The sequence below is a fragment of the Pyrus communis genome, chromosome 11 (genome assembly GCF_963583255.1).
Source record: "Pyrus communis chromosome 11, drPyrComm1.1, whole genome shotgun sequence".
NCBI classification, from domain to species: Eukaryota; Viridiplantae; Streptophyta; class Magnoliopsida; order Rosales; family Rosaceae; genus Pyrus; species Pyrus communis.
Genome location: NC_084813.1, coordinates 3,774,916 through 3,789,714, shown reverse-complemented (window position 1 = coordinate 3,789,714; position 14,799 = coordinate 3,774,916). Strand labels below are relative to the sequence as shown.

The window sequence follows — 14,799 nt, the reverse complement described above, 5'->3', positions numbered from 1 at the left end:
GAAGTTTAACAACTGATTACAACATCGATCTCATGGAAAACTATTGAATTAAACGAGTCTTGCTGCGGATGAGTCGATGACCCCATTAATTCAGGGAATTCATAATTCATTTTTCATTTAAAAAAATAATTGGCAAAGGAGACTGAATAATTTAACATCAACCATAAAAAGTAATAACATCTCAACACATAATTCCCAATCGAAGAGATTCAATCATTCAAAAAGTGATATTCATATATAAAATCCAAGCAAACAAACACCCCCACATCTTTTTTACATCAAAATCAAGTACTACAAACGGAAAATTAGACATAAATAATCAGCCAGATTAATTTTTTAAATAAAAAACAAAAATGATAGAGATGGATCAGCCTCTTATTCTGTTCTAAAAATCTTCGCCTAATGCCTATGCATTTGAAAATTAAGAGATATCCGACTAGACATCCACTTAAATTGCAACTCGCTTAAATAAAAAATAGATAACTTTCAATTTGCATTTAATTTTTTTTAATAAATTATTAAAAACTTGTTAAATACTTAAATGAGTACACAATGTAATTGTTTATTATATTTCAATATTTTATATAAACACACTTACTTACACGAAATATAATAGATTTATTTAAAACCCATCTAGGCGTTATGCCATAGCTCGCCTCCGATTAGCGACTAGTGTGTTCTAGTACGTTGGCCTCTGATGTGCTTAACCCTGAACCAGCCCTTCCTCCACGAATTTCCGACGACCCTCACTCCTCTGTTCACAAAGTGTTTCAGCTCCCTCACCTTGTTCCCCAAACCTGCCATTCTTTCTTTCTACTTTGAGAGAGAAACCACCTAAAGTTTTAGAGTGAGAAGAGAGAAGAGAGCAGAGAGAGAGAGTAGAGAGAAAGGTTTGGTTTCGTGGGGTTTTATGGGGGAACTATGGCGGTGCTGCTGCGGTTAGAAGAGGAAGGGCTGTAATTGTGTGTTGGTCACGTCTCTTTTCAAAAGGGGGCCGCCTCGGATCCAACTCACGCGTCACACGTGGCGGAAATCCAACGGAGAATGGTTTAATCGTAATCAATGCGTGATTAGCCGACGTTAATTGCGGGATAAGAATAAGGATGAGCTGGCATGTGACATCCGTGGCTTTTAATCGAAATTTGAAATGGGGATATTCTTTGGGCTCGCTCCTTTGGGCTGATATTTCTGAGCTGGAAATTATGTGAGAGCATTTTTGCTTTATCATTATAAATTATGGTGTATGTTTATTTCTCAGTGTCTTTTTACTTAATTTTAGTTAATATTTTTTTAAAATTTAAAAAGTAATATTTAATGTCAAATTTAACTAAAATTAGATAAAAACATACATGACAGATGATTAATTGTATAATGAGTATACACTTACGATGAGAACAAATGTTTCAATTATGATTATAACAGGTGTCCAATACCAAATTCTTGACAATTTATCACATTTTTTTTATTTTCATATACAAAATATCAGGGAAAGGCACTTATCAATCCAAATGTAAAATTTTATTTTATTATATGGGACCACAACCGTTTGTAATTTATTTGGAGTTTTAGTCGACATGAAGCGGTGGGTATGGAGTGACTCTTAAGTTTCAAATCATTGCTACAGTACGGTGTTCAATTCAAAATAATTTGATGAAGTTGTAGGCCACGACCCAAAAAAAAAAAAAAAAAAAATTACATTTAATCTAAATTAATTTTTCTTAATTAAAAACTAGCATTTGCCTACACACTTTGTGTATATGAACATATTTTTTTAGAAAATGAGAAGGAGAGAGGGAGAGAGAGAAAGAGCATGGGGGAGTGAGAGGTTTTTTTTTTTAATTTTTAATAATAAATATTGGAGGTATTTTAACATCACATGTGTGTGAGGTTTTGAAAAAAAAATAGCAAAATTTGGTTGTGTGAAATCACATTTTGACCCCATATTTCTTATTCATGGTCTGTTTTAATTAAAGGGTTAAACTGGTAATTTTATAAGATTTTAATTAACAATGAGTGTTTTATTAATTAATAAAAATAATTAAACGTGGGCATGTTCCAACTTTGAAAAAATAAAAATTGTTACAAGTTAAATACATAGTGCTACATTGAGTAGAACCAAATGAAGGTGGTGGGTTACAGTTGTTAGATTTCTTTCTTTTTAATTTTTTACGTTTGGAGTTCAAACTTTTTTGTTTTCTCTTTATGACACGATTGATACGCAAAAAGGAGTTTATGGGAATAATTTTCCATGACTTTTCCTAAGGCATGAAAAATACATTTCTCCATTTTCACATTTGGTGAAGTTGGAAAATGAAATAGGAAAGAGAGAGACAATTTAATCTTATACCATAAACCAATCTTATCATGACATAACTTTGACAAAAGGTCCAGTGTTATACAATAAATAAAGTACATTAGCAAAGAACCTTATCTTTAGGTCATGTTGGAAAGCAAGTATACATGTACTAGCACTAATCATGATACAAATCTAGGGCCTTCCTGGATGGATTGACCTATGACTGATTTGCTCTGGTTCTTTCCAACTTCCTCCTTCATTCGAAGAAGTCATCAGCAGTGAAATCAGTGAAAAGTCGTACATGGAAGAGAAGTGCAAAATTGGCAAGGACGAAGACTTTGGAAACAAAGGATGCACCAATCACTGATTGACTCTCTTCCAGCCCAGTTGGAATGGTTTAAATTTGTTGTAACAATATTCAGTTTAGAATGCCCACAGCACAAAAGAAAAAAAAAAGAAAAAAGAAAAAAGGAGTGTAAAAATCGTTGTGGCGTAATGTCTATTACGTGGATGTTAGTGGGGAAATGACTTTGTGACCTGTATCCATACACAAGGGGAAAGAGGTTGGCAAATAGAGAAAAGAAGAATATGATGATTCCTTCAAATCTCATATTTCTGTTACAGAACATAATTGTGACTTGTTGAAATCACCATGGTCCATGGCCCCATTCAAACTTCATCATAACAGCTTCAAATTAAAGAATGCCAGTTGCCAACAATATTCTATCATTATGTTATTCCAGTCATAAATAGTGTTTAAAATATCAATAAAAGTAAAAATATCCATATGCAAATTTAAAAAAATATCAATGGATGTATCAATAACGGTTGATTTCGACGGAAATTATGGAAATTTGCAACGAAATATGTATATCAACACTTTCAGATTTAGTCAAAATTAGAGAAATTTCTAAAAAAAGTTCAAATGTTTGAAATTTGTAATGAGTTGCGGCAAAATTTATTTAGTAAATCTGGTAAATATAGTCGATATTCATTGATTTTCTCATATCTCGCCTATATAGAGTGAAGTTTTCATTTCACCCATCCCTTTTCGTATTGGTCCTTGGTTTTTCGAATATTTTGACGGAAATATTGACAATTTTGTGGAAACTTTAAAGAATGACTACAAATGGCTAACGAAAATTTTATAGCTTTATTATTTAAAACGCGTAAAGGGTTTATCAAAAGACGCTTTGGCCGAGTGGTTAAGGCGTGTGCCTGCTAAGTACATGGGGTTTCCCCGCGAGAGTTCGAATCTCTCAGGCGTCGTTTCTTTTTATTTCCCCTCAATTATAACTATTTTCTAGAATTTGGCGAGCAATTGCAGCTGACACGAATAGTGGGGAACGTTGGGGTCGGTGGCTGCAAACTGCAAGGCCAGGGTAGCTGTTAATTTTTTTTGTTTATATTTAATTTTCAGTTTTTATTTTCTAATTAATTTTATGATAATTTAACAAACTAACAATGTTAATTTTTGAGTTAATTTGAAGGATACGTGTCAAAAGACTAAAAAATAGACACAAATGAGACATAGAATTTAGTACATCAAACCCTTGGTCTTGACGTTTAGGGTCAGGGAAAGGAAGAGAGAGAACAAGGAGATGACGTTGTAATTTTTCTATTGATCGTACTTTAAGCTTAAGTCTGCATCTCCTCATTTTATCATAAAATAACGATATTTATGCACCAACTTGACAGATGATTTTAGCATCAGTCGAAATTAGAATAGAAATGTAGTAATTTTTTTCACTTGTTGGAGCCAGTCGGTTTGTGTTATTGAAACTGAAAGGTTCAAATATAGTGTGAGTTACTTAAAGTGGTTACAAAATCGAGTAAGAGCTCAAGTTTCCGGTCCAAGAATAAGAACATCCAAGTACACATCCAATGATGAACAACTGGTAGAAATTCTCACCAGATGAGTGAGCTGCACTAAAAATAGCCGAGCCTTTCAAAACCGCAGACTGCCATTTCGTAGCGGACCAAATTTACAGTTTCTTCCAGCACGGGAGTGACAATGCAGTATACGAGGACACAAGCAGCTTGTGAGATGTTGCTGCTTAATTGACAAGATTTCCTTCAGTGCAGGGCTGTTTATATCCTGCAACGACACGGTGTAAAATAAGTTACTTGAAAGAGAACAGCATTTCCAGAACATTGTTAAACTGCTGATCTTTTCGTTTAGAGAAAAATGAATGGGATGTAATAAGAATTTGAGAAGAATTTGACAAGGGAAACGTATTAGACTTGTGTGATGCAGTTTTGAGATCCTATTTCAATGATATCATTCGCCACTACCTAACATCAACTGTGATATCCCGTCCCTAAAATTATTATTTTATTTTATTTTATTATTGACGTATTTCGAAGATTTGATTGGAACTAGTTCTTTATTTCTCCAAATTTGAGAAAAACGAAGTGAGAGTTACTTTAGTCATTTCCAATTTTCTTGACCTTTTCGGTCAACTCTTGAATTGGTTAGGTAGAGTTCGATTTCATAAGCGCGTAGGCGTAAACAGATCTTATTTCCAAGTCCGAACGGAGAAGTTAGAGTCGTTTAAAGTTGGTGACATTTTGGTAATATTACCAAAATGCAATAAATGGGAGGGAAACCTCCAGAAAAGGGGGAGGGTTTTCAGAAAATGGAAAAATGGGTGCTGCCTAACCCGTTTTAGGGGGAATTTGACCCATAAACCCACCAAACTTGACCCGCTTGTATCTTTCTCATCCGAGTTCCGTTTTGGATGATCTTGGTGTCCATGGAAAGCTCTTGACGAGCCCTACATCTCTGTGATGTTAGATTTTCCCATTTCTTTTCCATCTTTGCAGTTCGAGGTCACAAAGTCCACGACTTTTCCGGCGGTTTTATCATTTTTCCGGCGATTCCGGCAACGATTTCCTTCGAGTGAGGTATGAAATTTCATCAACTCTTCATAATCTTCAAGTGGGTATGCTTAGTTTGTGCTTTCGTATTCATTTTAGAGTTGGGTGTTTAGAACCCTAGAAATCCGGTTTTCTCCGGTGAAATTGGACGGTTTCCGGTTAGAATTTATCGTCGGCCTAGTTGTGAAAAGTGTTTCCCTTATTGAGCTCTAGTTACCACGTAAATTTGAGCTCATCTAGTTAATGTTGAAATTCGGGGTTTGTAAACCCTCCATCTTGACTTCCACCGCGTGTGGCGGTGCGTGAGATCGTTCACGAGTGTTGTCTAGGTTTCAAATACCTTATAGTGACCATGTGAACCTATGTCTAGCTTGGTTTCCAAAGATTCAATTGTTTGGTGTGGTGATCAATTTGGACCGCCACTTGTTTGTGTGATTGACGACAATTCGACCATTGGATCAAAATGAAACTTTAGTATGTTATCCTCGAAGCATAATGTGGACTTTGGGAAGTTATGGATCATAAATCGGATTTGCGGATTGTTGTGGACCCCATCGTTGACCGATAATTGATTTATGGTCAACTTGTCTCGGAATGTTCTAAATAATAAAATTAGTATTATGGGAGACTTAAGTGAAGTCTAATGGGCCTACATTGGTTAGAGAGTGACTTGAACATATGTGATATAGTTATTACCTTGATTTCTTATATTGGTATCATCTGTGAATTTGACTTAGTCTTATAATGTGATTCTATTGAAATGTGATTATATATATATATATATATATTTATATATATTTAGCCATAGACCTATGTTTATCAAACATGATTTGGCTTGTGTACTGATGATGATCGTGGTATGTGAATTGACGTGCATATTCGAAAGGTGTTTGATTTACATAGATGATATGTTATGATGAAATGTGAGTGACTTTAATATATGTGAATATGTAATGGTTTTATAATCATTTTTCCTATAAATTGTTAATTTTCATATTTAGCCAATGATATTGTTATATGAAGTGGGATTTGACGTGCATATTGGAAATATGGTTTGTTTTGTTTGATTGGCTTGATTTGATGAAGGTGAGGGCTAGTGGTGAACCGTTAACCCATTGTCATGGGGTTTGTTGCTTTGAAACATGTGTCAATGCTCGTTTCATTATTTCATTTCTTGTTTCGTTGAGCCTTTATAACTTGAGCAACTTGATTCATGTGTTATTTCATTGATTGGTGGTTATGCAATGTACTCCGCGATTCCGTTGAGTGATGGTCCGGAATCCTTCCTACTCTACTCTGTGATTCCGTTGAGTGATGGTCAGGAATCGTATCTTGGTTTGAGTTCCGTTGAGTGATGGTCCGGAATCCCTATTACTCTGCGATCCCGTTGAGTGATGGTCCGGGATTGTATCCACATTAGTTCATTGAGTTTAGTTTGAGATGGTTGCAAAGGTGTAGGCTTTGGATGAACAGTGTCGCCCTAATTCTACTTTCATTGTGTGTATGTGAATATGGGTGTGAGATGTTATGGTTGTTTGAAATGAACTTTTGGATGTCTGGGTGACTCCCTCGGAGTTTTCAAAAGTAGGGTATTGATTTCTTATGAAAGATTTATATTCAAGGTTTATAAATTATGATTGATGGCTAGTTTTATTATTGTATCACATGCTTATTTTATTGTCCCTCACCCGAGCCTCTCAGCTTGTCTGGGTGCCTGATTTGCCTGTGCACCAATTCCATAATATTGGCATTGACTTTACATATGACAGGTCTGGGTAGATTATGAGAAACCGCTTGATATTTTGGTTCCGTTGAGTAGTCCGGAACCCAATGTTGTTGGATTCCGTTGAGTGGTCCGGAATCCTTACTCTTGTTCATTCCGGAAGGTGATCTTAGAATCTTAAATTCGAGTAGATGAGAATTACCCACAATAGATATTGTAAAAATAAATTAGAATTACCATGTTATTATTCTTAACCCAAATTGGGAATTATGTAGAGTTCTTTAATTAAATTCGTGAAATGATGTGTTATCTCACTGATTGATTAACGTAATTAAATATTAATATTGTACTTCGTGATTCCTTGATATGTTACAAGCTATGTATTGAGATATAATGTTGGAAGTATAGTGATTAGTATGATGAAGTGAAATGTGATTTGACTTGTGTATTGGAAATGGTTATGACATGTGATTGAAACGCATATTGAATTGCTTGGGAGATGGGAGGTCTAGTAAATGACTGATGACCCATTGTGATGTGGATTTTGCTCAATATTGCTTCGTTTCGTTGAGTTTCGTGAATTGGGTAACTTGAATCATGTCTTGTTCCTTCGAGCCATTGTTATGCTTCTTAGACTTCCGTTCAATTCGGTTGGGTGGTTTGGAACTGAGTTCTGTTTGGATTCCGTTGAGTGATGGTCCGGAATCCCCTTTGGAGCCTTGGTCCGTTGGGTGGTCCAAAATCCCCTCTTTCCAAAGATTTAGTCTTCAACTGAATTGTGTTGCTCTAGTCTTGCGTTTCGACTTGTTGTATGTGTTATTGATGATGTGATGGTTGACATTATTGATTGATGCGATTATGGAATGACGTTGGATATGAGTGTGGTTATCATGAGTATTTTAGTTGATTAATATTTCTAGAGAATCATGTGTACTTTGTTAATTCTTAACTATGTTACACACTATGAAATGCGATTTTATGTGGAAAACGTGATGAATTACGTGATGGATGAAGTGGAAAGGTTAATCGTCATGTGGGATTGTTATGTTGGATATCATGGTTATTGTTATGATTAGACTTGTTGATAAATGTGGCTAGAGAATGGTATTGTGCTTCGTTGGTTCTTTGAAGTGATATATGTTGTGAATTGCGGTATCATGTTGCGACATAATGATTTATATATAGTTGGAGGGGAAATCATGTTTTTCAGATGGGTTTGTTATGTAATCCTGAGTCTAGTATTTTCATGCTTGTCAAGTTCTATTGATTGATGGAGAAATGTTATACCTTTCGACTTAATAGGACTGTGTTATATGTCAATTATTGTGCATGACGAACTACGAATGACTTGATCCCTATTTAGGGTATGTAGGCAGTCTAACGAGGAGGTTAGATGCAGCCATAAAACATACGAAAAATAACTATGCGATTCGATTTTTGAGTTGTGCTTGCCCATATCCCGGAGGTGGGATATGATAGATGCGGAGTTTTTGGTAACGTCACGTGTCAATTCTAGACGTATGTCGGAATTGGGGCGTGACATCAACCAACATAAAAATGCTGAAATCCTGCCATCTCGTTGTCTGAAATATGTGTTTACGAATCACTAAGTACCGCTAGAGTGTCAGCTGCAGAATCATGTCAGCAGCAAACCAAGTCATCAGGCCATGCAACAAAATATATGCATCCAGGTTTCTGATTGCCTTTGGTCCATTTTGGTCAGTTTGTTTTTGTGCAGATTACCTTCGGTTATTAAGTATAATAAGAAAACCAGAGAATTATGCTAACCTTGGGCCCAACGACTCTATCAGCGAAGAAGGAAGAAAACCAACGCGAACAGAAACCCACATCCTACGAGTGATGACAACAGCCAGCTCCTCTCTTTTGATGGTTTGTTAGCCGTGAAGAAATCCACAAGCTTCTATTGTGGCTTAGCTGTACTCTGCAGAAGCAGCAGAGCTGCAATGAGCTCCCCAAGCAATGATATTGCCTGCATTGCCAACAAGAAATTGGAAAGAGAAAAACAGAAAGATCAATCGACGGTGTGCAAGCTGCATACTTACTAATTCAAAATCAAGCTTCTTAAAATTGGGAATTGCAAATAGTTCCATGTGCTTTCACAGCCATGGTCCCTTGGAACAAATTGAACCATAGTTTGATGCATACAGCCGATCGGAGAAGCTAATTATTACGTTGAACCATTTTTATATCCAACCCCTAACGGACTACGCCTATACTTAAATGTTAAATCTTGAAAAGAGAAATAACATTGACCGGATCCTTACGCTCTCTTACTCACAAATTACAATTTGACACATATAGCCGAATGACTCATCAACCAAAATGTTTCTGCGCAAGTGTCAAACCGTGATTTCTCCAAACGAAGGAATGCAATGAGCCAATCATTCTCCAATTTTTTTTCGATAAATTCCGCTCACAATTCCCATTCTTCCAAGAATCAAATACTAAATAGTGTAAATAGCCATTTTTGCTCGATGTCGATAACAGAAATCAAGAAACAAGCTCACCTCTGTCTGTGGATCAAGAGTAGGTTCATGCAACAGATGAGCGGCCATGGACAACCCTCCAAAACATATAGGAATGTGCAACTGAACATATAGAAGCCATAGTGCTCCACACACTTCCATTGTCCCATGGAGCATCTGCTGCCAGTGCCGAAAACCCCTACAATTTATAATCACAAAGAATCCATATTGCATGTTTTTTAAAATACGATATTCTAAACTAGTTTAATCTACAGGTAGTGGATTCAAACTTGGGTGCAAGGGCGGACAGAGCATACTGCTCTGGCCAACTGCCTCATGACAACGAACCTGGGAAGAAGCTTCATGGGTGCTTTCAATTTCATCACAAAAGCATTTGAAACAATGATGGGAGCTGCATGATAAAGTGGTGGACTTGAAAGTGGTGCAACAGAGAGAATTATGGGGGGATAGGAAGGAAGCTAGGGGATTGGAAACATGTCCTCCAAAACCAATGGATATTTATTTACGGTGGTGCGACTGCTACTTCTGGATAACGATAAGTACTTGCAATTTTATAGATAAAATGCAGAGATGCTTATCAGACGACGCTTTGGCCGAGTGGTTAAGGCGTGTGCCTGCTAAGTACATGGGGTTTCCCCGCGAGAGTTCGAATCTCTCAGGCGTCGTTCCTTTTTATTTTTCCCTCAATTATATGACCTTTTTTTTTAATTTTTTTGTTCTGTTTCTCTTTCAGTTTCTTGATAGATTCGTGTAAGTGAGACAGCCTTTTTTTTCCAGTCGATGTAGATTCGCCTCCGAAATTTCTCGAGTTCCCGGGAACCATCTCCTTCCTTCCTGTAAGCCTCACAGCTCTCTCACTTGGACTGACCCAGGCATGTCTTATCCTCTTCCTTCACTTTCTCATTTATTCTCAAATTTACGATTTTATCAGAGGGTTTTAGTTTGGGGTTAGGATTCGAATTAGATTTTAGTTAAGGGTTTGGTAATTAGGATTTGGCTGCTTTTCTACATTTCAATGCACTTCCGTTTTATTATCATTTTTTAATTTTTAATTTTCATGTATGTTTATGAATTTTGGTTATGAATAGTCCAGGATTGTTTATTATCCAAGACATCGACAAATTTGTTGGTCATGTTAAAATTTATCTTCGGGGAGGTCTGTATCCAAGATCCTCTCAGGCACAGTGTGGGCAGGTCGTATTGTTTTAATAGGTTCCATAAGTTTGGGAAATTTCAAAGAAACAACAAAACTGCAGAAATTTCTTTAAGAGTTTTTGGCTTGGAAAAGAAAAAACTTAAGGGCCCGTTTGATAACTGTTTCGATTTTAGTTTCCAGTTTTCACTTTCGGGTTAGAAATGAAGGGAAATGTGAGGAACAAAGAAAAGATGAATAAGGAGATAGAGGGTTTAGGGTTTAGGGTAATAGGTAACAAATAGTGATAGTGTGATAGGCGAATATTATGCCACGATTGTGCAAAATTTAACGTGTTTCTACTGACATTACATAGGAACTTGCAACAATAATGAGTTGGATTTTTGGTGTGCCTGGGGACTAGGAAGGCAGCTTGGACACATCAAAGTAATCGGATGAAGGTGGACTGTGTGTGTTCGTGCTTCTTCTGTATCTTTCAACCACCTAGTCTTCAAATATATAGAACAATAAGCAGGAAGCAAAAGTAAAAAAAAAAAAAAGATATGTCGGAGACTCTCTGAACAAAGATGATTCTTACAACGCAGAAGAGATGTACAATAGAATTATATGTCCCGTCTATAAACGTTTCATACACATTACACCACAGTGGTCCAAGTCCATACATACAGACTACAAAAACTCCCTTAATTTGGAAGGGGCATTGGCAAGCCAGTTTGCTTCTATCTTGCAAGCTTGCAGTGATCAGTCTCTTATCCAACAAGGTAGACAAGTTCATGCACATGTTATTTGCAGCGGTCTAGTAAAAAACAGCCTGGTCGGTACAAAGATCCTGGGTTTGTATTTTCTCTGTGGGAGCATTATGGACGCCAAGAACATGTTTTATCAGCTTGATTTGAAATATACTTTGCCTTGGAACTCGATGATTAGAGGGTTTACTATGATGGGTTACTTTGATTATGCCTTGCTGTTTTACTTTAAGATGCTGAGTTCTGGAGTTTCACCTGACAAGTACACTTTTCTGAGTGTAATTAAAGCTTGTGGTGGTGTGAATAATGTAAGATTGGGCAAAGCTGTCTATGATACTATCCAGTTTATGGGTTATGGAGTTGATATATTTTTGGGCAGCTCTTTGATTCGACTGTATGTGGACAATGGTTGTATTCAGGACGCGTGGAGCTTGTTTGTGAAAATGCCTGTCAAAGATTGTGTTTTGTGGAATGTTATGCTTCATGGTTATGTTAAAAATGGAGAGTTAAATAATTCTGTTAGAATGTTCTTGGAAATGAGAGGTAGTGAAGTTAAGCCAAATGCAGTGACGTTCGCTTGCATTTTGTCTCTTTGTGCTTCAGAAGCTATGATTGGTTTTGGTACTCAACTCCATGGGCTTGTTGCTGCATGTGGGTTGGAGTCGGATTCCCCAGTAGCTAATACATTGTTAGCAATGTATTCTAAATGCCAATGCTTCTCTGATGCCCGCAAGTTGTTTGATATGATGCCTCGCACTGATTTAGTGACATGGAATGGAATGATATCTGGTTATATACAAAGTGGGTTTATGCTTGAGGCTTCACGTTTGTTTCAGGACATGATATCTACAAGTGTCAAACCTGATTCGATCACATTTGCAAGTTTTTTACCTTCGGTTGCTGAACTAGGTAGCCTCAAGCAAGGTAAGGAAATTCACGGTTACATTGTAAGGCACTGCGTGCCTTTGGATGTGTTTTTGCAATGTGCACTTATTGATGTATACTTCAAGTGCAGGAATGTGGACATGGCACTTAAAATTTTCAGCAAAAGCACCAGAACGGATGTTGTCATCTGCACAGCTATGATTTCAGGGTTTGTTCTCAATGGGATGAATTGTGATGCATTGGAAATTTTTAGAAGGTTACTTAAAGAGAAAATGAGACCGAATTCTCTAACACTGGCAAGTGTTCTGCCAGCTTGTGCTGGTCTGGCTGCTCTGAAATTTGGAAAAGAATTGCATGGAAACATCCTTAAGCATGGGCTTGATGCAAGGTGTTATGTGGGTAGTGCCCTTACAGACATGTATGCAAAATCTGGAAGGCTCGATCTTGCTCATCGAGTTTTTCAAAGACTGTCTCAAAGGGATGCTGTTTGTTGGAACTCGATGATAACAAGCTATTCCCAGAATGGCAAACCGGAAGAGGCGATAGATCTATTTCGTCAAATGGGGACGGAAGGTGCCAAGTATGACTGTGTTAGCATTTCAGCTGCGCTTTCTGCTTGTGCAAACTTACCAGCACTTCATTATGGGAAAGAGATCCATAGTTTCATGATTAGAAGTGCATTTAGTTCCGATCTATTTGCTGAGAGTGCATTGATAGACATGTATGCCAAATGTGGAAACTTAGATCTTGCTTGCCGTGTGTTTGACATGATGGAAGAGAAGAATGAAGTTTCCTGGAACAGCATCATTTCTGCTTATGGGAATCATGGTCGCCTTAAGGAATCTCTTGTTCTGTTTCATGAAATGTTGAGTAAAGGGATCTTGCCTGATCATGTCACCTTTCTTGGTATATTATCTGCTTGTGGCCATGCAGGCGCAGTTGATGATGGAATTCTCTACTTCCGTTGTATGATTGAGGAATATAGGATCCCAGCTAGGTTGGAGCATTATGCTTGCATGGTAGATCTACTAGGGCGTGCTGGACATTTACGTGAAGCATTTGAAACAATAAAGAGCATGCCATTCTCCCCAGATTCGGGTGTCTGGGGAACAATGCTTGGAGCCTGTCGGCTCCATGGCAATGTTGAGCTTGCAGAAGAGGTATCAAGATATCTTTTTGAATTGGCACCGCAAAATTCTGGCTATTATATACTCCTCTCAAATATACTTGCTGATGCTGGAAAATGGGGGAGCGTGCTGAAGGTTCGAACGCTAATGAAAAACAGAGAAGTTCAAAAGGTTCCTGGGTACAGTTGGATTGAGGTAAACAACAACACTCATATGTTTGTTGCAGCAGATGGGGGTCACCCCCAGTCTGCTCAGATATATTCATTGCTCAACAGTCTTCTTTTAGAACTAAGAAAGGAGGGTTATAATCCTAGACCTTACCTTCCAACACATCCACAGACATTGGGGATTTAATCTATAGACGGAAAGAAAATAGAAGTTCACTACACTCATTCGGTAGTTGGATTGGTAACATGTAAACTTACCTCCCCAGAGGAGAAGGAAGGAAAAAGGGGTTCAACTCTCAAATTAGAAATCTGAAAAACTACCTAAGGGGTCCCCTCTTGATTGTGTTTCCGACTTTGAAGATAATTAAACCAATGTGGTTTTGGAACCTTTTGCCACTTATTTGGAGGGTATTTTCAGCTATGAAGTTATGAAGGTGGGTTTTCATCTGGACTGGTTTCCAATCCTAAGCATTTTTCTTATGTTGTGGTCAGTTTGCTCACATAACATATACCCATTTTTCTTCGTTGATACAAATGTTCCAGCTTGGCCAGATGTATTATGTTTGTTCCATCATACAAAGGTTGATAAACCAAAAAGACAACGGTGGAAATACTCCTTTGCATTTGGCAACAATGTACCATCTTTCAGAGGTTGGCATATAAGGACCAACATGAAGCTCTTAAACTGTAGGGTCATGACAGCTCTTGACGTTGCTGAAAGCAGTTTGGGAATTGTTGCATCACAGCAGGGGGTAAGTTTTTGTGCTATCTATTGTTATAAAATTACGGATGATTATGGCTATTACAATTTACAACCAAAGGAAGGATCATAGTTCTGGTCCGTTGGGTTCCATTCCTTTTCAGTTAACCTAACGAGGAAATCCGTAGGAACAGGGTAAATACGTTATTATTGGTGGCAACACTAGTTGCCACGGTGACATTTGCAGCCGGTTTCACAATGCCAGGCGGTTACAGCAATTCGGTCCTCATGAGGGCGTCACAACCTTGTTGCAATCAGTCTCATGGGGTGTACACTGCTCTTCCATTAAGGCACAGGGACTAACTCGATCATTTTCGAAATGGGTTTGTTCAGTCCTAATAGTTGTTGCAGCACTGGGCAATGGTCATGCACTTGACCAAAGATTTGGAAAGAGGTTCAAACTGCCTTATTTTCTGTCACATATTCAGTCTATCGACTCTATCCAAAGCTTTAGTTAACCTTTTTTTTGTGATTGTTTCATTGGGGCCCGGCGGTCCTATGTTTGGCTGGTTTCTTATCTTTTTCCAATGTTATTTCGATTTCGTCATCAATGAT

At 37.5% G+C, this 14,799-nt stretch overlaps 1 protein-coding gene, 2 non-coding genes and 1 pseudogene across 3 annotated transcripts; 3 read left to right on the top strand and 1 right to left on the bottom strand.

Moving 5' to 3' along the window:
* Positions 1 to 3,483: 3,483 nt before the first annotated feature.
* Positions 3,484 to 3,565, top strand: TRNAS-GCU (transfer RNA serine (anticodon GCU)). Its single transcript has one exon. It is a non-coding gene; the product is annotated as a tRNA-Ser (tRNA).
* A 551-nt stretch (positions 3,566 to 4,116) lies between these two features.
* On the bottom strand, positions 4,117 to 9,750 carry LOC137707799 (uncharacterized; annotated as a pseudogene).
* Positions 9,751 to 9,989: 239 nt separating this feature from the next.
* Positions 9,990 to 10,071, top strand: TRNAS-GCU (transfer RNA serine (anticodon GCU)). Its single transcript has one exon. It is a non-coding gene; the product is annotated as a tRNA-Ser (tRNA).
* An 89-nt stretch (positions 10,072 to 10,160) lies between these two features.
* On the top strand, positions 10,161 to 14,687 carry LOC137708495 (pentatricopeptide repeat-containing protein At4g21300-like). Its single transcript, XM_068447587.1, has one exon. The coding sequence runs from the start codon at positions 11,149 to 11,151 to the stop codon at positions 13,669 to 13,671; it is 2,523 nt and encodes an 840-aa protein (XP_068303688.1). The 5' UTR covers positions 10,161 to 11,148; the 3' UTR covers positions 13,672 to 14,687.
* The last annotated feature ends 112 nt before the right edge of the window (positions 14,688 to 14,799 follow it).

Coding starts and splice junctions, on each gene's coding strand:
- LOC137708495 (XM_068447587.1), top strand. CDS start 11,149: ATGTACAATAGAATTATATGTCCCGTCTATAAACGTTTCATACACATT.